We start from the raw sequence: 18,003 nt of genomic DNA, 5'->3' as shown, positions 1-18,003 counted from the left end.
GAACTATGGAGGGCCTTGCTGTGCCAGTAGATTTAAATATCAAACACTTGGAACTGCTTAAAACTACAATAGAAGCAAGGTAAAAGCATCTCATCCCAAGCACAAAACCACAAACACACAATCACTGTCAAGGATTGTAAGTAATGTAAATAAAGACAGATGGGCAGATCTTCCTGGTTACACACCTTGTAAGGAAACAATGACATCATAAGTATTCCATTTTGTACTTTCATGTTTTTGAATTCAAAACCTACTGCCTTTACTTTCAAATTTAAGATTCAAAAATTTGCAGCATATTTGCAGTAAGAGAATAAGGAAATGTTCCTGCCTTTCAATTTGAATACCCTTGTGCATACTGCCTGAAATGACACTCCAACATCTACTTGTGTTCATGTTAAGTCTAATCAGAGATAGGGATATAGAAAGATACAGTCAATTGTCACTTAAAAATACACAAAGACTGGACATGCTATTATGTATTTCTCTTTTAAAATGTAGTCTGTATTTTTCACCAATCAAAACACACATATTTTATTATAAAACATTAGGCAAAGTTACTTTTGAGATATGCAATCTGAAAGGTCACACTTGCATTTACTACCTGCATGAAATACCAGAGGAGTTACATCAGAAATCAACCAGATGAACTCATACACTGTTATCATGACTTACAAAGCATTCAGTCAGATTAAACCAAGGTCCCATTCAGTGGTTCAGACAGAGGCCCTGGGTGTCAGCAAGGGGCCCTGCCAAGGGCTTTCTCCTTTCAACACTGGGGCTCTAAGATTCCTGTTCCAAAGAGAAGGCCTGCTCCATCTACAGGCCTACAGCAGCTGGACACTGAGCAGCCAGTGTTTCTAGACTTTCTCCCACCCTGACAGGACTCTGCCTGTCCTTGGGTACCTGTACATGAAATTGAGACCCTGACTCAGGAAGCAGTGATTTTCTTTTGGACTGAAAACTAAGCCAACAAAAGAAACAAACCTAGTCCAAATTCCAGGATAATCAGAAATTACCTGGTTTATAAAAATACAAGTCCAAAATAGTTACTTCCAGGGTTGTGTACAATATAAATTACAAAAATAAAATAGAAAAGATGAGAAAGTTGAGCACATTTTTCAGTTCCTTATCCAACATCGGCACTTACCCACAGAGATCGGGTCAAAACTGCTGCGCTATGCCAGGGTCCTGGCTAGTCTAGTGCAGGAGGAGGGCCCTGATCTGGGGTGAGGTATTTCTACAGCACTCTGTGCTGCCTGTTCGGAGGAGCCTTACCTATGGGAGAGGGTCCTGGCAGGAGACCCAATCCACACCAGCGTGGCTCCATCAGTGACACAGGCCTGCGGGTGTGCAGAGGAATGGTGAGCAGAAGCCACTGTGCTGGGGACCCTGCTCCGCTCACAGAGTGTGCGGGAAGGTGGAGATACAAGGCCTCAGAGGGCAGACTATGTGGTCGAAACGCTCTCTTATCTTTGTTTTTTCCTTTTTAAAGATAGATTTTAGTGATGTCTTTTAAAGAACATGTATGAGAGAGAAGGCCGTTGTAAGATGTTTTTGTGTGTAAAGTGATAACTTTCTTAACTGTAACAGCAGGCCTCCAAAGGTAAGTAATCCAAAACTACGTAAGAGGCATTTCTTCTGCCTCCATCCAAGTTAGTGCTTCCACCAGGCAACTGAAAGTTCTAAATGACACAATATAAAACTATTTCTCATTTCAAGATTAATTTTGTTCATCAAGGGCTCCAGTTTCCAGTGATAAAACCAACCATTAAGATACAACTGGTACTTCATACCATCATATGCTTATAGTAAACTTTCTTACTAAAGCTCCTCTTCAAGACACAGCCTATAGAATGCTGACCAAAAAGCTTCCAAAATAATTAAACACAAGATATGAATTGGTAACAAAGTAAGCTCAAGGGAAACAACATTCTGAGCACAGATACACAAAATCTGATAATCGTAACTCCACTTCTGCAGTAATACACAATACTCAGTATCTTAAGGAATCTGAGTAATTTACATATCAGGAAGTCTGAAGGTATCAATTTCAGGTGAGCAGTTCTAAATCAGAAAACATTCAACAATGAATAATCACTCCTCACTAGAGTGTTTCCCTGGATGCCTCTGAGAGTTTCCTAGAACATTCCTGGCTTTCCTTCAGAAAAGGAAATGTCTCTTTAAAATGGAAGGCAAGCAGCGAATGGGCATTCTCATTGGCTTCCTGGACCACGTGAAGGGGACTCCCTCGGCTTCTTTCAGTGAAGAAGGAAAACTGAGCCAAAATATGATGCTGGCAAAGCAAAGTGCAGCTTTGAAAACCCACCTTGTTTCACTGTGAATGACGGTGTGAGCAAAAGGCCAGCTAGACTCTGGCAGAAGCAGCCGGTACTTGGTAAACGACTGCAATGGTCTTGAGAGACCATTTTACAAAGCTCTACTCCAACAGCTGGCAAAAGATTTAGAAATGCACTGGCCAGCATGTGACTGAGATGGTATGTTGTATGTCTGGTAAAGAAGGTGAAGTTCTAGGTAGCATTTTGAAGTAATCAGAGTCCAGAAGGCCAAAAAAACAAAAAACAAAAAACAAAAAACAAACAAACAAACAAACAAAAAAAACAGAGAGAGGTAAGGTAGACAGGAATTCAAAGGTGTGTGCCTCTCAAGCAGCATAAAACAGAACTGAAAATCTTACCATGCAGTAAAGCTGATGTATAGTCATCCCAGACTAGACAATTCAGAGGAAACAGTGCCCACGTAAATGTCTTGGTTTTAGCAGTGATAGTTCTCAGTTCAAAATATCACAAATTTAAGAAAATCTATATTTTTATTTATTAAATAGATTTAATTATATTCCTTCTGAAATACAAAAGATAGAATAAATCATACCATCAGAGAAGGTAAGATATGATAATATGATGGTGGCCAATTAACACACATAAATCTATTTTTTCTTGACAGACAACAAATTAATTAAGAGGATAAAGAGATCACTCTAGAAGCAACATTACCTGGTATATTATTTGGTATTTAAATACTGATTTCCAAAGTGCGAGGTGGGCAAGTCCAAGCAAGCATTTGTGGTCACATGCACATAAGACCCAACAGTTACAGATGATGAGAAACTGTCACCACTGTTACCATGACCTGTGAAAACATCATCTATTCTAATTGCTCACCTGAAATGATCTTGAACAAAATCTCTAAAGTGTGGCTTGCGCTTTTTTCTTCGGACATAATCAGCTTCATTTTATAATCTAGGCAGGCAATCCTATTGGAACTGAATAGAGGCAAGGCATCGTGTTTCTTACATGCAGAACACCGGGTTTTCTATTTGGTTCCATTGACTCCCACACATTTCAGGACCATGGAAGTAAGAGTTTCTTTGCTGATAACAAGTCTGCTCTTTCCAACTTATCATCGACAACCTTCGAGGGGTCCTGTGGAGGCATCCAGACTGCTGTCTGTGTCCGAGGCCAGTGTCTGCTCGGTGGACATGGATGAAATGTCATTGATAGAGGACGACTGGGAAGGTGTGGCGTTGCTACTTACTGCTGCATCTGTGCTAAGAAAACCAAATAGAATAAAATCTGAGGCACGACATGGCTGCAAACTCAGGTAACCAGACTTGCAGTCACTTCTTGGTTCTGTTGGTTTGCAGTCTCCTAGGCCTATTGTACATGCAAGAAGTCAGTTAACTGTGCATTGGAACTCTTCCTTGAGTCTCTCTTCAGGCCCAGTAAATCACCCAAATCTATCCGCGTGCACATTCCTTCTCTACCCAGTGACTGAGTGCAGTCAAGAACAATCCTTTAATTACTTTACAAATACCTGCTGATTTCAAATGGACTTAAAAGGACATTGCTGAATCTATCCTCATAGTGTCAAAAGAAGCTGCAAGCTGAACAAGATTCAAGTGTCATCAGATACATTTGCTATTATATAAGCACTACATTTCAGGGGTATCAATATTCAAAATAACACTTTGTGGTAAAAATATTTTCCAAAATAAACACTGTATACCAAAAGAGGCAAAAAAAGTGATTCTATCCATTTAATTTTTGTTTTATGAAGCTAGAAACCTGACATTTTAATCAGACAAAGACAAAGGAAGACAAAGGAAGTTATTCTATTTCCTATTATCCACATTTTAGTCTGGTTTGAGCAAAGTAAACCTTTTAAGCACTCACAGGTTAGTGTTTGCAGTTTTAAACTTGCACTTGGTTAAAAGAAGCACCTAGATTCTGCTAAAGTTATATAATTTCCAGATGCTTGACACACTCATGCTGAATACAAAATAAAGACTATGAAGTAAGCTCTGTGGTTTTACATGTATATGATTTCAAATGGGAGCGAGAAAATAAATACAGCTAGAGAGTTTAGTAACCTACAGAGAGAGGTTAACATCACTAATACTAGAGTACTGTCTTTCAGAATAACACGATTATCTAGTCATGAGCTTCCACCACCAGGTAGGTTCAGTTTAAAAATGGGAGAATTACATGAATAATTTTCTCAACAGAAAACCAAGTTCCATTTTACCTGGGTTTGTATTAACATTAAAAAAAAGCAAAACAAACAAACAAACAAAAAAAACCGGACAGGACCAGTATACAGAGGGTCATGCATACAGGAAAGTTTTAAGTTCAATTTCTTCTATAAATGGAGCTGACAGCAGCTGTTACAAGGATGAAATAAAAATGTTTAAAATGTAGTTAGTTCAAATCCTGGAAGATCAGTAAACTTTTAGCTGATGCTACCGCTAAACTAGCAGCACAAGCCAAAAAGGAGAGGCCACTTCACACAAACAGCTTTCAAATCCACTGGTGGCCATGCAAGTATTTAGCACATGGCTGTCATTTATAAAAGTTGAAAAGGCAAGAAAACATTATACAATCACATAATGCAAGCAATCACTAACCTGAAGGTTGATCTTTTACAACACCATTCTTGCTTCTTTCTTCCCAATCCATTACTTCTTTGTAAATTAGCTCTTCAAATAGAAATGTAAGTTAAAATGCTTTGTTAGTTTCTTTACATCTCTAAACTTTGCTCCCAGCCTAATGGAAACCATTCCAAAGACACCATGATGTGTTATTTTAAATTGTGATACACAACCAATTTATTGCTATAGTCTACCTCGACCAAAACACCTGTATTTTGATCCATTAAAACTTTTCTTTCTTTTTATTGCAGTGCTATGACTTGAACCCAGATCTCATATATGCTAGGAAGGAGCTCTACCGGTAGGATATATCCCCAGTCTTTCAATGAAACTATTAAGTAAGTCATCCAAAAATGTAGGGTTATTCTGAATCACAGAGATTTAACACACACACACACACACACACACACACACACACACACACACACACAAAGAAAGTAAGAGACACAAACAGAAACAGAGTGGCTCTCTGAAATATCTTAAGGAGCTGAGTATCTGAAAGCCATCTGAATGTGCTTCTTTCCATGATTATTTGTGGTTCTCCAAATGGAACCATTATTCACATATGGGTTCTAAGCTTCTCTAGACTGGGCAGAAATGAATCCACACACCTAAGTCTTATCTCACTTTCAATTTCCATTTTCTACAACTTTCATCACAAAAAACAACAAATTTATTACCAATATTTGATAGTGTAAAATCATGTGAAAGCCCTGGAGACCACAGTCTCAATTCAGATATGGTCCTTTCCATTGCTACGACCTCCAGTTCTCTCCACTGGACAGGCGTGAGAGAGGTCAGGGCATGGCAAGTGCCTGCTGCCCATTCTGGAAGGGCCAGTGTTAAAGGAATGAAGAGCCTCTGCTATGCAAGATTACACAGAGTCCTAAGAAGGCTCAAACCAAGCTGCCTTTACCTTTCCACTCTTCAATCGCGTGTTCTCTTTCTTCCAACTGGGCATCGTAAATCTGAGGTGGTGGCTAAAAGTTAAATGATATGTGAAGTCAGTATTTCAAAAAATGATGAAGCATGAAGTAAAAGTAACACTATTTGGAAAATTTATAGAATACTTGCTAATGGATTTAGTGCTCTTAACACTTGATTTATTACAGATTTTTACTACAAGTGTGACATATCAGTTTGAGAATCAAAATAAGGGAAAATTAACCCAAAAAGACAATATTATCAATTCCCTTAATAATCACATGACCTCAAGACACTATAACCATCTGCCCAACAAAATCCCAGAATTAATCATCACAGGCTGCCTCCTGGAGACCCTGGACAGGCATGATGCGCGAACTTTGAGGCACAGCACACTTAGGTTTCCAGTTCTTCACTTAGGACTTCCACAGCCAGGCCCGAGCTCCTCAAGGGACTGTTCTGTAAGGCTGCTCGTAACTCCCATTCTTTTGCTATCAAACAACGTTGAACATGGTAGTGAAATCTGTAACTCAGACATAAAATGAGCTTCACCCATGCCACGGCCAGCACATGCCTGTGCTGCTCACTTCAGCCAGTGCTAACTGGGCACAGCAAGGGGCCAGGAGGCAGGATTTCTTGGAGAAGGTAAACAAGCTGCTCAGCCTAACTGGCTGGGGCCTACAGAAGGGGATATGAGCCAAAGCTCATAGATATCACTAAATTATTATTACACATCAGTATTTGTATAAATGATGGCAATTATTATTACTATTATTATTTGAGACAGGGTCTTACTATGTAGTACAGGGTGGCCTTGAACTCATTTATGTAGCCCAAGCTGGCCTCAAGCTCATGGTGATCCTTCTGCCTCAGCCTCCCCGCGGCTGGATTATAGGTGTGCACCACCATGCCTGGCAAATGAAGGCATTTATAATCCACAGCATCGGCATGTTCATTCCTGGGGTCCTCTGAGCCTCAGCACTAAAAGCAAGTACCTCAAAGAGGATGTGTAGCCAGTCTCAGCCTTTGGCCTTTTTCATAATTAGAAGCCTCAAATGTGTAACATGCTATCCCTATTCAGCCACACAGGCAGACAGAAGAGCAAGGAAGGTGACCACTGCCTGACAAACCCACACTCACCGCTTCTGCCTCAGCAGGGTCATACCACACAGTGATGTAAGGGTGACGCAAGGCTTCGTCCACAGAGATCCGCTTGTCGGGATCGATCACTAACATTTTTGATAACAGATCTCTGGCTTGACTTGCTAGGTGAAAACAAATACTGGATTAACACTCTAATGCTATTGATATGAAACAAAGAAAGCTACTCTATAGAGAACTAAATGCGATAGCACCAATAGAAGAAAGACAAACCGACTTGGAGAAATACTTGATGGTTTCCAGATGGAGAGTCTAACAACAATCGAGAAGTTGAATGGCCACTCTCACAACAAACCAGGCTTTTGAGTGTAGTTTTCCGTCCTGCATGTGAGAAGGGAGCCGGGGGACCATGGCCCTGGCGTGTGGGCAGAAGGCACTGGGCAGCCTCAGACCACCGTCCAGTCAAGGCCGAGGCTGGGGAGCCACAACAGGCAGAGGCCGAGGGCTGCCTCAGGCTGGTGCTGCCAAGCTCAGGGGAGGACTTCTTCATGTCGCATGAAAAGGAAATCAGAGCAGACTTTCTAAACCACACAGCGACCTCACACCCCCCTGGTGCAACACACATTACAGATGCCTCTGCTTTCCCATCTACCCGCATACAGTGTAGACAACATACACTTTGCTTTTAAAATGTAGAGATTAGTAGTCAGGCAAAAGTCCAACAAATTTAATAACTTAGTTAAATATGAGCCTTAGCGTGGTCCTGGCGATTAACTTTACAACAAAGGAAAGACTGGGGTTTTTCTGATGAAGGAACAGCTTACCTTGGTGTGGGAGGAAATAAGTTCATTCTTCTCATCAGGCAGTGACATTTTAGTAAGGGTGCAGATGAAGAGTAGGGAAGACTATTTTTTTATTGAACTACTATCATATAATTTCAGACTCTAGGATTTCTATTCAAGTGTTGTTTATATCTGAAATTTTAAAAATTTTTAATTGCTGACAGTATAACATAAGATCTTTAGGACTGTGCTGAGTATTTCAGTTTTGGTCAAGGTTTTAGTTAAGCTGCTGTAGTGAGGGCAAGATTTTGAGCTTTCTCTCTAGAATGTCTTTGTACTTCAGTTTTGTAGCCTATAATTGACTTTATTTCAGGGCTTGACTTATTTTTAATGTTTATAAGTTTTAGAATAGAAATATGAAAAAAAGAGGTGTCACCTGGATTATGAAAACATGTGTTAGAATAAAAGGGTATCTTACTTTTTATTTTGTCTCGTTCAGATTCTGATGGGAATATCCAATCTGGAAAAAGTTCTTCGAATTTGATTCCAGGATACTTTGGTCGATTTTCTACGTAATTCCTCACAGTTGGTTGAAGTTTTTTCATGAACTCTGCTGATGGTGTTCCAAGCTGCTCGATAACTTTATTCCACTGATCAATATCTAAGAGCTCTCTTGAGGAAAATACAACTGAAATGCCTTGCATTCACATTACATATAATAGCATCATTTGAAGAAAAATTATGTTTATAATTATGGAAAAAAAGTGACCCACCCCCCTGGGTCAGCAGCAGCATTTTAAAATAATATCCAAATGTTTGGGTTTCCATGTTAGACTTTTTTTTTGTGTGAGGCAAGGTTTCACTGTGCAGTTCAGGTTGGGCTTGAACTCATTATATAGCCCAGGTGGGCCCTGAACTCACAGCGATCCTCCTGCCTCAGCTTCTTGAGTATAGGGAGTACAGTGTGCACCACCACAACTGGCTAGACTATTTGGAAAACTGTTAGACTCTCTATCTTCATAAACTGTAACTTCAGTCTATTAAATCAGCACAATGAGGTTTATATACCTTTCTCTTCTAGTTCAAAATAAAATTATGAGAGCAATGGGAGAAATGGTCAAATGTGAAATTAAATAAATTTTTTTTTATCAGTACCGGGGATCAAACTCATGACCACACACTTGCAAGGCAGGCACTTATGCTGCAGAGCTAAACCCCCAGTCTCAAATAAACTTATTTAAAAAGCAAATTGAAATCAGTATTTATACTAAAGCTACTAAAGACTCACAGCTCTGTAAACTCAAGTAAACTATGCGACCTCTTAATTTCATAGTGGGCCCACCCAAGCCCTGGCATAGCCTGGCCAGGTGTGGCATAGTGAGGGAAGGCAGGAGCTAGGGCTCTGGCCTTTCTCCCCTTAGCCTCCTTCTCTCACCCGGCACCATACTCTTTCCTAAAACCAGCATTTGACGCAATGACAGCTTTGACGCCATTCTGTTTCACCTAGCATTGACTCATTCCAACCATTCCTATAATATCCAAGAATGTATTTTACTTCCTCTCGAAGGCATGACCTGGGTTTGAATTCTACACCAGCCACTCCTAAGCTCCCGGGAAACCAATCTTTCTTGGGGGCAACTTACTTCTCTGTACAGTGTCAATAATACCAGTGTTAACTGGCTCATAAAATTAGGGCAGGCACAATTGGGGTAGTGTGAGTGGAAGGTGACACTGAAATGGTAAACAGCCACATGAAAACACAGGCTGGAAAAAGTCACGCAAACAGCTGTGAAAAGTGACGGAGGCACATTATAGAAAATGAACTTATGTCTCTGTGATCTCCTAGGGCCCAAACATAGGACCTCTGCTCTTCCAAAGCGTTATGCCCTAGAAAACCTGCTCAGGAAATGACAGACTGGAATCGCTAGCCAACTATCCTTTGTTTTGCAGTTTGCCAAATCAGACGGATGCATGCGTTTCATTTACCTATTCAGCAACTCACAAAGCCTAAACCACATCTACCTCTCCTCACACACTTTCAACATCCTTCCCTGTGCGATGCCTCACATGGAGAGGAGCCGGTGGGTGCCCTGCAGCACGCCACACCACACCAACGCCCGAGCTCCGCCAGGCTGGGTGCTGCCCAGGGTCGGCTCGACCCTCGCTGCCGGGATGTGAGCCTCAGCACTGTGCTCTCCACCAGAACGCTCCAGCAGCCTTCCCTTCACATGGGGCCTCCTTCCCGGTGCCAGCCACCTGCCTTTGCTGGCTCCCAAGCCCACTGGGTATCTCTCCATTGCTTCTGTTTATAGGAAAAGTCCTTCAAAGAGTGACCTAATCCCTGCTCATTCTCTAAACAGACTTTCTCCCCATCCTCCATGCAAACTGCCTGTCTAGGCTGTGAGGGGCCAGCCCACATCTGAGGTCAGTGCTTAGTCCTCATCTCACTCCTTGGTCCCTTTCTGTCTGTTCAGAGCACTCACTACCAGCTAAGGGCTTCGATGCTTTTGACAGACTAGTGAACCTGCACTCACTTCTCTATGTCAGTGTCTCCCCTGAATTCTACTCTTGGTATCTGTACTAAGGGGTCTCCAGATCCCCACAAGACTCTCTGCAGCTGCAAAGTTCAGGCCCTGCTCCCCAGCTGCGTTCCTCCCAGCCTGGACTGAGCCTCTGCCATCTCCCACTGCACCACAGAGGCCCCTGCTTCTGCCCAGCCTTGGCCACAGCTGCGCAGTAAGCCTTTTAAACCTGAGTTGGACTAGCAGGCTGGAAACGGGTGGATGCTCACTAACTGCTGCTGGGCTGATATAGGGGGGCTGTTCTTACAGATGCAGGAGGTTGGGAAGGGAAAGGTCACCTGAGCCTGGTGGACATGAGGGTGTCTGCAGACTCCCATGACCCTGGGGCGGACTGCTGGTTTCTCATTTTACAAGGTTCAGAGAGGCCTTGAGTTTCTCAAGGATGCACAGCTGCCCAGGGCAAGTCTGCACTCGGGCAAAGAGTGGCCTTGCTAGTTTTTTCATTCTCACAAGCCACAGCGTATTCTACCCAAAGCCCCCAATCTAAGGGAAACTTCTGAGAACCTCAGTCTGATTTCTAGAACCTTCCAAAGTTTCAGTGTAATGCTTGAAAAAGTTGTCAAAATTTTCTTTAGAAAACGATACTAAGTGCCAGGGATTTAGCTCTGTGGCAAAAGTGCCAGGCTGTCAAGTGCAGGGTCATGAGTGTGATCCCTGGTACCAAAAAAGAAAGAAAGAAAGAAAGAAAGAAAGAAAGAAAGAAAGAAAGAAAACGGTGTTAGTCTGCATGAATTTTGAGAATATTAGGTGACCTTACATGTGAATCATTAATTACTGATGTTTCAATAATATTAGATAAGGAATTTTAAATTATTAACTGTACCAAAAAGTACCCACATTTTTCACTTTTGTACTTTTTGGAAAAATATTTATTTTTAAATTAATAAGAAAAGTCACAAAACAAGTTAGTGTTGAGACAAACTTCATTAACTAGATATATCTAAATTATTAACCTTTAGAATACTCCACGTTTTCTCATTTTAATAGATTATTTTACAAAATAAAGACTCCTTACTTATACTTTGAAACAACTGACTCTGAGGTAAGGCTATGGAAAATTACTAGAATATTTATTAGGACAAGAGAAAGTGCTATATTTAATTTTTTATACATATAAAATATATGATAGAAAATATAAAGTGAAATGACAACAGTAAAACATTTTTATTCTATGTGCTGTGAAGAACTTAAGAAAAATGACTTCATAAAATAGTAAAAAACTAAATTCTCGGCTGGAGGTTTAGCTCAGCGGCATAAGCACCTGCCTTGCAAGCAGGCGGTCGTGAGTTCGATCCCCGGTACCGATAAAAATAAAAAAAGACCAAAAAAAAAAAAAAACTAAATTCTCATAAAATGCATGAAAAAACTGACTGTAGACTCAATTTTTAGCAATTAAAAGCAACCATTAACCTAACCAACGACAAAGACCATTTTAAACTTTCATAACAAAAACAAAATCAAAGACTAATGAAAAAAGTAAGAATACAAATGAAAAGGCATTTATATGAAGAAGCATGTTAGGGGTAAAAATAGTAAAGATGGAGGAATGACTGGAGGAAAGGAAGTATTACAACTTTATGGGACCTATCCTATATTATACTATATCATCAATATATTTGTGACCATGACACGAATTAATTTTCTGCATTTTATATTTAACTTTTCCAGCGTGTCACAGAATAACCCTTCATGTAAACTTTAAAAAAAAATTCTATAACATGTCAGTGGAGTAACAAATTATCCCTCACAAAATTTTCATTTGAACCATTTCCATGTAGGTCTCATGGAAAGTATTTCAGTTCTTACTCTGGGGGAAAAAAAAATATACCAATAACTAACAAAATATATTAATTAAATTGTACAAACATTTTAGGTGGCAGTTTTCTAGCTAATCTAATAGAATGAACTAAATTATAAAATGATATTTCCATTTAAGTGTCAGAACACATTTATCAAGGAGTAAATAATTTCTTCTATAAGTCCAGTATTTTTGATAAAATTAACAGCTAACATAATTGATTTAACTTTAGGTCTCAAGATCATCCCAGGTAGTTAAGTGAACCACGTGGCCCATGATACTAACTGAGCAAACATCACAAAGCACCCCAGAACACTGTTTGGCATTGCGGCATTTTCCTTGTGCACGTTCAGGCGAGCAGGTGGTCAAGCTGCCCTGGGTATGGAAAGCACGCAGGGCCGAGGTCCTGGGGAAGGATACGGTCAGTGCCTTGGAATATCACACAACCTTTCACCAGCTCTCCCATGATGCAACCCACTGACCAGATATCAACTGAAAATAAAATGAAATGATAAAATTATGAAGTGCCATGAAGAAAACAAAGGTGAGGAAAAAGGAGGTCTAACAGCGCCCTAAACACACAAGTATGGAAAAATAAATTGCCAGCTCAGGGTGAATTTTTTACATGATACAAATGATTGCTGACCTCTATTTTAGCTTTCAGTTTTCAGCAATCTGAGGTTTTAGAGCTAAAGATTCCAATACTTTACAGCTTAAAAATAAAAACAAAAAGGAACAAAAACCAGACACAAGAAATGCCTATAAATACAAAGCTTTCGGGGCCATGTCTCCCACCAACCCCCAGCCTCCGTGGCCAACACTGGGTCTCTCCCTGTGAAGGATACAGTCTCTTCCTGGGAACAGGACTTTATGGAGGACCATTTCTGCCATGATGCACCCGACGGACCAGATGTCCACTACCAAACACCAGGTAATTAAAAACCAGCTAGCGAGTCCCACGCCACTTTTCTCCAATCCCCCTCCCAAACAAGGGCAGCCCCAGTACCTTTTGGCAGCCCCTCGTGGGAGCTTGGTAAAATACAGACACCACCACAGCTTGTGAATACTCATTCCCTAAACTGCCACTTAGGGAGACAGCAGCACTATGCGGGGAGTGGGCTAGAGCCAGGCGGGCTTACAGGGCTGGGCCCCAGCTGAACTCAGGCCTCAGGCCTTGGGGTGCACAGGCGAAGCTACCCCAGAGTGAGTTCACCTGGTGAGAAATTAACAGGCCTGATGAAACAGGCAGAGCTGTGCCTCTCAGGGCAGGAGCACAGGTTCCAAAGAGTTAGATAAACTCACAGCTAAACTGATTTCAAAAGACTCAAGCAAACGTCCACTCTTTTTTTTCCAAAATAAATGGTATAGCCCTTTTCAACAACTTTGTTAAAGGCTAAGTTTCAAAATGCCTTGATATTTCCAGAATAAGTAAAAGTCTGATGCTAAAAACACTGATTTTGTATGAAAGATAATGTGTTGCATTGGTCCACTTATATGGGTTTAAAAAGATTACCAAGGTCACTCTATAGTGCTGGAAACAGGAATAATGGGCGGCCACCCTGTGGGTTGAGACCCAGTGAGGGCCCAGAAGGAGGTCCCAGGTACCACTGGTGATGCAGGTGTGCTCACAGCCAGTGACACACTTGAGGTGTACACACTGCTCCACAAGCAAGCTTTACTTTGATTTTAAAAAGTTCAAAAGGTCTGATTTTAATCAATGGGAACATAAAATGAATGATTTCCTATCTTATTCCAACAGCCCCCACATTGTATTTCATACAGTGTGAAGCTGGTTTCGACCTCCAGGGCTACTATTAAACCGACAGGCGCTTGCAGTTCTGTCTACTCACCGTTCTCTTTGTAGCCCATGCCCAGGATGACTTCAGGGGCCCGGTAATACCGCGTTACCACATAGGGGGTCATCATAAAGTTGGTACATGCTGTCCGGGCTAGACCAAAGTCAAGGATCTTAAGGGTACAATCCGATTTTACTACAATGTTGCTAGGCTTCAAATCCTAGGGGAAAAAATTATTTTTAAATAAAATGAACCAAAACTGCCAAAGGCTTGGTTTCACACTGGTAACAGGGTATAAAGCTGATGACTACTGAAGTTTGTGAGCAGGCAGGGAGGTCAGGCAGAACTGAACTCCAGGATTTGGGAATGATTTTGGAAACTCCTAATCTTAGAACCCAGGGCCCCTGCATTTCATTCGAGGGCCAGGGCTGGGAGTCAGAAGTCACTGAGGACAGCAGCTGGCCCTGCGGGGTGCCCTGTGCATACCCTCCTCCTGGCCGCTGCTCACGCTGCCCTCACGCTGCCCTAGCTTCCGCTCCTCCAACCCGTCCTGCCCTCGAAGGTCCTCACACTCAGCAGTCCAGGGGCTTACTACCCAACAGCAGTGTAATGTCAGGATATCTGTTATTTACGTTTCTAGAAGCCATGTTAAAACAGATAAAATTTATTTTAATAATGTATTTAATCTAGCCCAGTATGTCCACAGAATTATCATTTTAGAATGTAACCCACATAAAAAGCTGCCTCACACGTTATAGTCCTGAGGGCAGTGTATATGATTGTGGCCACATCCTGAGTACTGAGACCTCACGTGGCCAGTAGCTCCCATACTGGCCACACAGGTCTAGAATTTCCTGGCTTGGGGTCTTCCTGTAGCTCTTTTTCTCTTTGGGAGGGGATTCCAAGATTGTTCATCTCAGCTCTTTTCCCCTCACAAGGACTTCCGACTCCCTCACACATCAAACCTGGTATTGGTGCCAAGCCTGGATTTAGTACAAAAGAAATGACGCTCTCCTTTTCTGGCTGCCCCTCGCTTCCTGTTCCCAGTGTCTTAGGACTTGGAAGCTTGCTTGACACAACACGCACTACATGACAAAATGTTCAACGAGTGAACACATAGGTCACGCTGGATCGTACTTCCAGTGCCTTAGCACAACTTCTGCTTGTCCTTCATGGCATAAGGGGCCTCTTTGTGCTGGCCCCCACACCCTTCCTCTTCCCCAAGCCATAGGATTTGACTTCTGCATGGGAGCCCAGCCAGCAAACTCTAGAAACCATGACTTCGAAACAATCCACATCTTTTCTTCTCACAAGAGTACAAACATGCAGCTGCAATGTCAAACTGGCAGGTCACCACCACAAGGTACAACAGGGGTACTTAAGTGTGAATGTCAGGGTCCATAAAATTGTTCAGCACTGACTTTAAAAACTTCCCAGTATGCACGAATGCCTTGAGACAGAGATGCTGGGAGGTTATTAGGACAAGGAGAAAGCTACATAAAAATTACGTTTCAATACAATTGTGTCTTGATACTCTTAAGTGCTTTCTAAAATCTCTGGATTTGTGATATATGAATGATAAATATATAATGTTTAAAAATGCTATGATAATCTCTATCAGGTCCCCCCACTGCATCTCTCTGTCAGTGGTGGACTGGTCTTGGTTTCAAGGCCGCCAGGGATACCAAAATCCATGGGGGCTCAGGTCCTGTATACAAAGTGGCAATCCTGTGTACTTTAAATCATTTCTGGGTATCTTATAACGCCTAGCACTATGCAAATGATATGTAAATAGTTGTTGTACTATATTATTTAAAGAATAACAAGAATAAAGTTCATGCATGTCAATTTTTGTTTTCCAAATGTCTTTGGTCTGCAGGGCTGTATGTGTGGATACAGAATTCAAGGGTATGGAGGACTGACAGAGGTCTCTGGCTGTAAGCTGACCTAAACTCACTGCCCAGCCACGTGAATGAGGTCACAGGAGCACTGGTTCTACCAGGGCAAGGGGCAACAATAGAAAACATCTGTGTCAGCTTGATGAACCCAAGAAAACAAAACCCATGCCCATCATCAGACAATGCCACCGGCCAGGAAGCTGCAGGTACATGCTGATTCTGCTGGAACAACACACTCTACTGTCAACTTCCAGAAAGCTAAGACAGTAAAACATCGTTCTGGGATGCCTCTGATGAAGACAGCTATCCTGCCCTGTGGCCCTCTGTGCAAGGTATCACAAACACGACTGTGAGAGGTTGTCACTGCCTGCCAGGGAAAAATGGGAAATGAGCTCTCAGGGCCTTCGAAGGGCTTGCAGTTCATTCTCCCCACAGACCCCCTAGTTGGCTCCATAACACAGTATGCGAGCCAGTGTTCTGGCAAAGACACTCTGACTCTTCCAATCTTGAGAACCATCAGAAACAAAGAAAGAAACGCAAGTTACTAAAGATCCTTGACCTTCAGGTCAGGCTTGAGCCAGAGGAGACTGTGAAGACTGCAGCTAGAGGACAGCATCGGCAGGTCAGGGCAAGAACAGAGATGTGGAGGGCTGACTGTGATCACTGTGAGTCACTGCTGCTTCAGCTTCCAGACTTGGGCCACAGCTGGGCGAGGCAACCTGGGAGGGCGGGGTGGGAAGGCCCTGCTTGACAGGATCCATGGTCTGCATTTCCCTGTCGTCCACAATGATTTGAAGGTGACTGACCCAGGATCCGAGTGGCAGCTGAAAGCTGGAGGCCCTGGCATCGCCAAGCCTGCTCTGTCTTGGTGGGTCAGGCAGTAGATGGAGGCTATTTGGGTCTCTTCCCGTCATACCATGACAGCTGGGAGAGCTAACCACAGCTGAGTAAAACTATAAGGGAATTTCACCATCTGACCTACACCAGTGTGGATCTCTGACTTCCTCTTAGCATCAACATTTGCCCGATCAACATCCAGACCCACAGCTCTCTAACCTGCTCTGTCAACGCTGAGCACCCAGCACACAGCTGCACCCAGGATGGCTAGGTGATTAAGCTCGTGCCAGTCACAGTCCTTCTCTAGTCCATCTAGTGTGTCTGAGGGCTGCATGAGTGAATTAAAGTGAGATGTGAACGAGTCCACTGCCCTGCAACCTTGAGGCCTTAATACTGGCACTGAGCTCCCATCCATCCATCCCTTCACCCCTGCCTGGTCCATAATGCTTGTGACTTTCTGCACTGAGAAGGTTGCTATCAGGCTTCCATGTGGCCTTCCCAGCTTTAGAAGCCTGATCTCACAGGCCAGTGAACTACTGCCATCAGATCCAGCCACATAATTGTGGGCTGAGGAGAGGTCTGCAGGGCCCAGCGTGAGCTGTGAGACTCAGGTTTAGGCTGAATTCCAGAGAGGCCACAGACATCTGCCAGGGGTAACTAAGAGAATGAAGACTAGCAGAGGAGAATGAGCACTTGGGTGGCTCTGAAATGCAGGGCAGGTGCCTCCCACCAGTCTCCACCTTCTAAAAGCTTCCCTTGAGGAAATGAGGAGCCTGGGAATCAAAGCAGAGCAGCCACTCAGCCACGTAGACAAGCAGAGCTCAGCAGGCCAGGGGCACTGTGGAGGGCATGGAATACTCTCAGCTGCAACAAAAGTGCAAGAGACAGACAGCCTCAAAGGCTCCTTCCAGAACCCACCACTCTCATACAGCCTCTTCCTCCCAACTGAGCAGGCAGGTGGATGGGGGTGGCACCGTTCCCATGAGACGAGTCTACTGTGGTGACACGAGGACTCTGCACTGTGTCCTGCTCCTCTGCCTCCTTCCACCTGCCCTCAGGAAGTCAGGCCCCTGCTGCCTTCTGACTTGCTCTAATTTGCATATTTAACTACCCACGGACTATGGCTGTGCTCAATGGAAAACCAACTCTCTGGGGATGGAGTGGCAGAAAGCCCCACATTTCTGGATTCATCCCAAAGACAGGTACCCACTGCTTCCTCACCTTGGCTCCTCTACCAACTGGACAGCATGAAACTGAGTTTCCTCACTCAGGAGTCACAGGTACAGTCCTAGCCAATATACTGCTCTGGAGGTATTTTCTAGAAAAATGGCTCCCAGAGA

At 42.8% G+C, this 18,003-nt stretch overlaps 1 protein-coding gene across 5 annotated transcripts in view; it reads right to left on the bottom strand.

Annotated features, from left to right (window-relative positions):
- Positions 1–461: 461 nt before the first annotated feature.
- The window catches only part of Mapk9 (mitogen-activated protein kinase 9), a 47,297-nt gene continuing 29,755 nt past the window's right edge, over positions 462–18,003 (bottom strand). For 2 of the 5 annotated variants that reach the window (XM_063230443.1, XM_063230448.1), the window contains exons 6-12: positions 13,983–14,148; positions 12,553–12,624; positions 8,231–8,413; positions 7,010–7,134; positions 5,862–5,925; positions 4,922–4,993; positions 462–3,560 (exon numbers count right to left, since the gene is read on the bottom strand). In XM_063230443.1, the coding sequence (XP_063086513.1) occupies positions 3,418–3,560; positions 4,922–4,993; positions 5,862–5,925; positions 7,010–7,134; positions 8,231–8,413; positions 12,553–12,624; positions 13,983–14,148 (825 nt within the window). In that variant the 3' untranslated portion in view covers positions 462–3,417. Of the gene's footprint in view, positions 3,566–4,921; positions 4,994–5,861; positions 5,926–7,009; positions 7,135–8,230; positions 8,414–12,552; positions 12,625–12,977; positions 13,050–13,982; positions 14,149–18,003 lie in introns of all 5 variants that reach the window. The other 3 variants (XM_063230444.1, XM_063230446.1, XM_063230447.1) reach the window with 3 other exon arrangements.

This window comes from Cavia porcellus, unplaced genomic scaffold (assembly GCF_034190915.1).
Source record: "Cavia porcellus strain 051 isolate PalLab524CR breed Dunkin Hartley unplaced genomic scaffold, mCavPor4.1 scaffold_19, whole genome shotgun sequence".
In the NCBI taxonomy this organism is placed as follows: Eukaryota; Metazoa; Chordata; class Mammalia; order Rodentia; family Caviidae; genus Cavia; species Cavia porcellus.
This window is presented reverse-complemented; position numbering and strand designations above follow the sequence as displayed.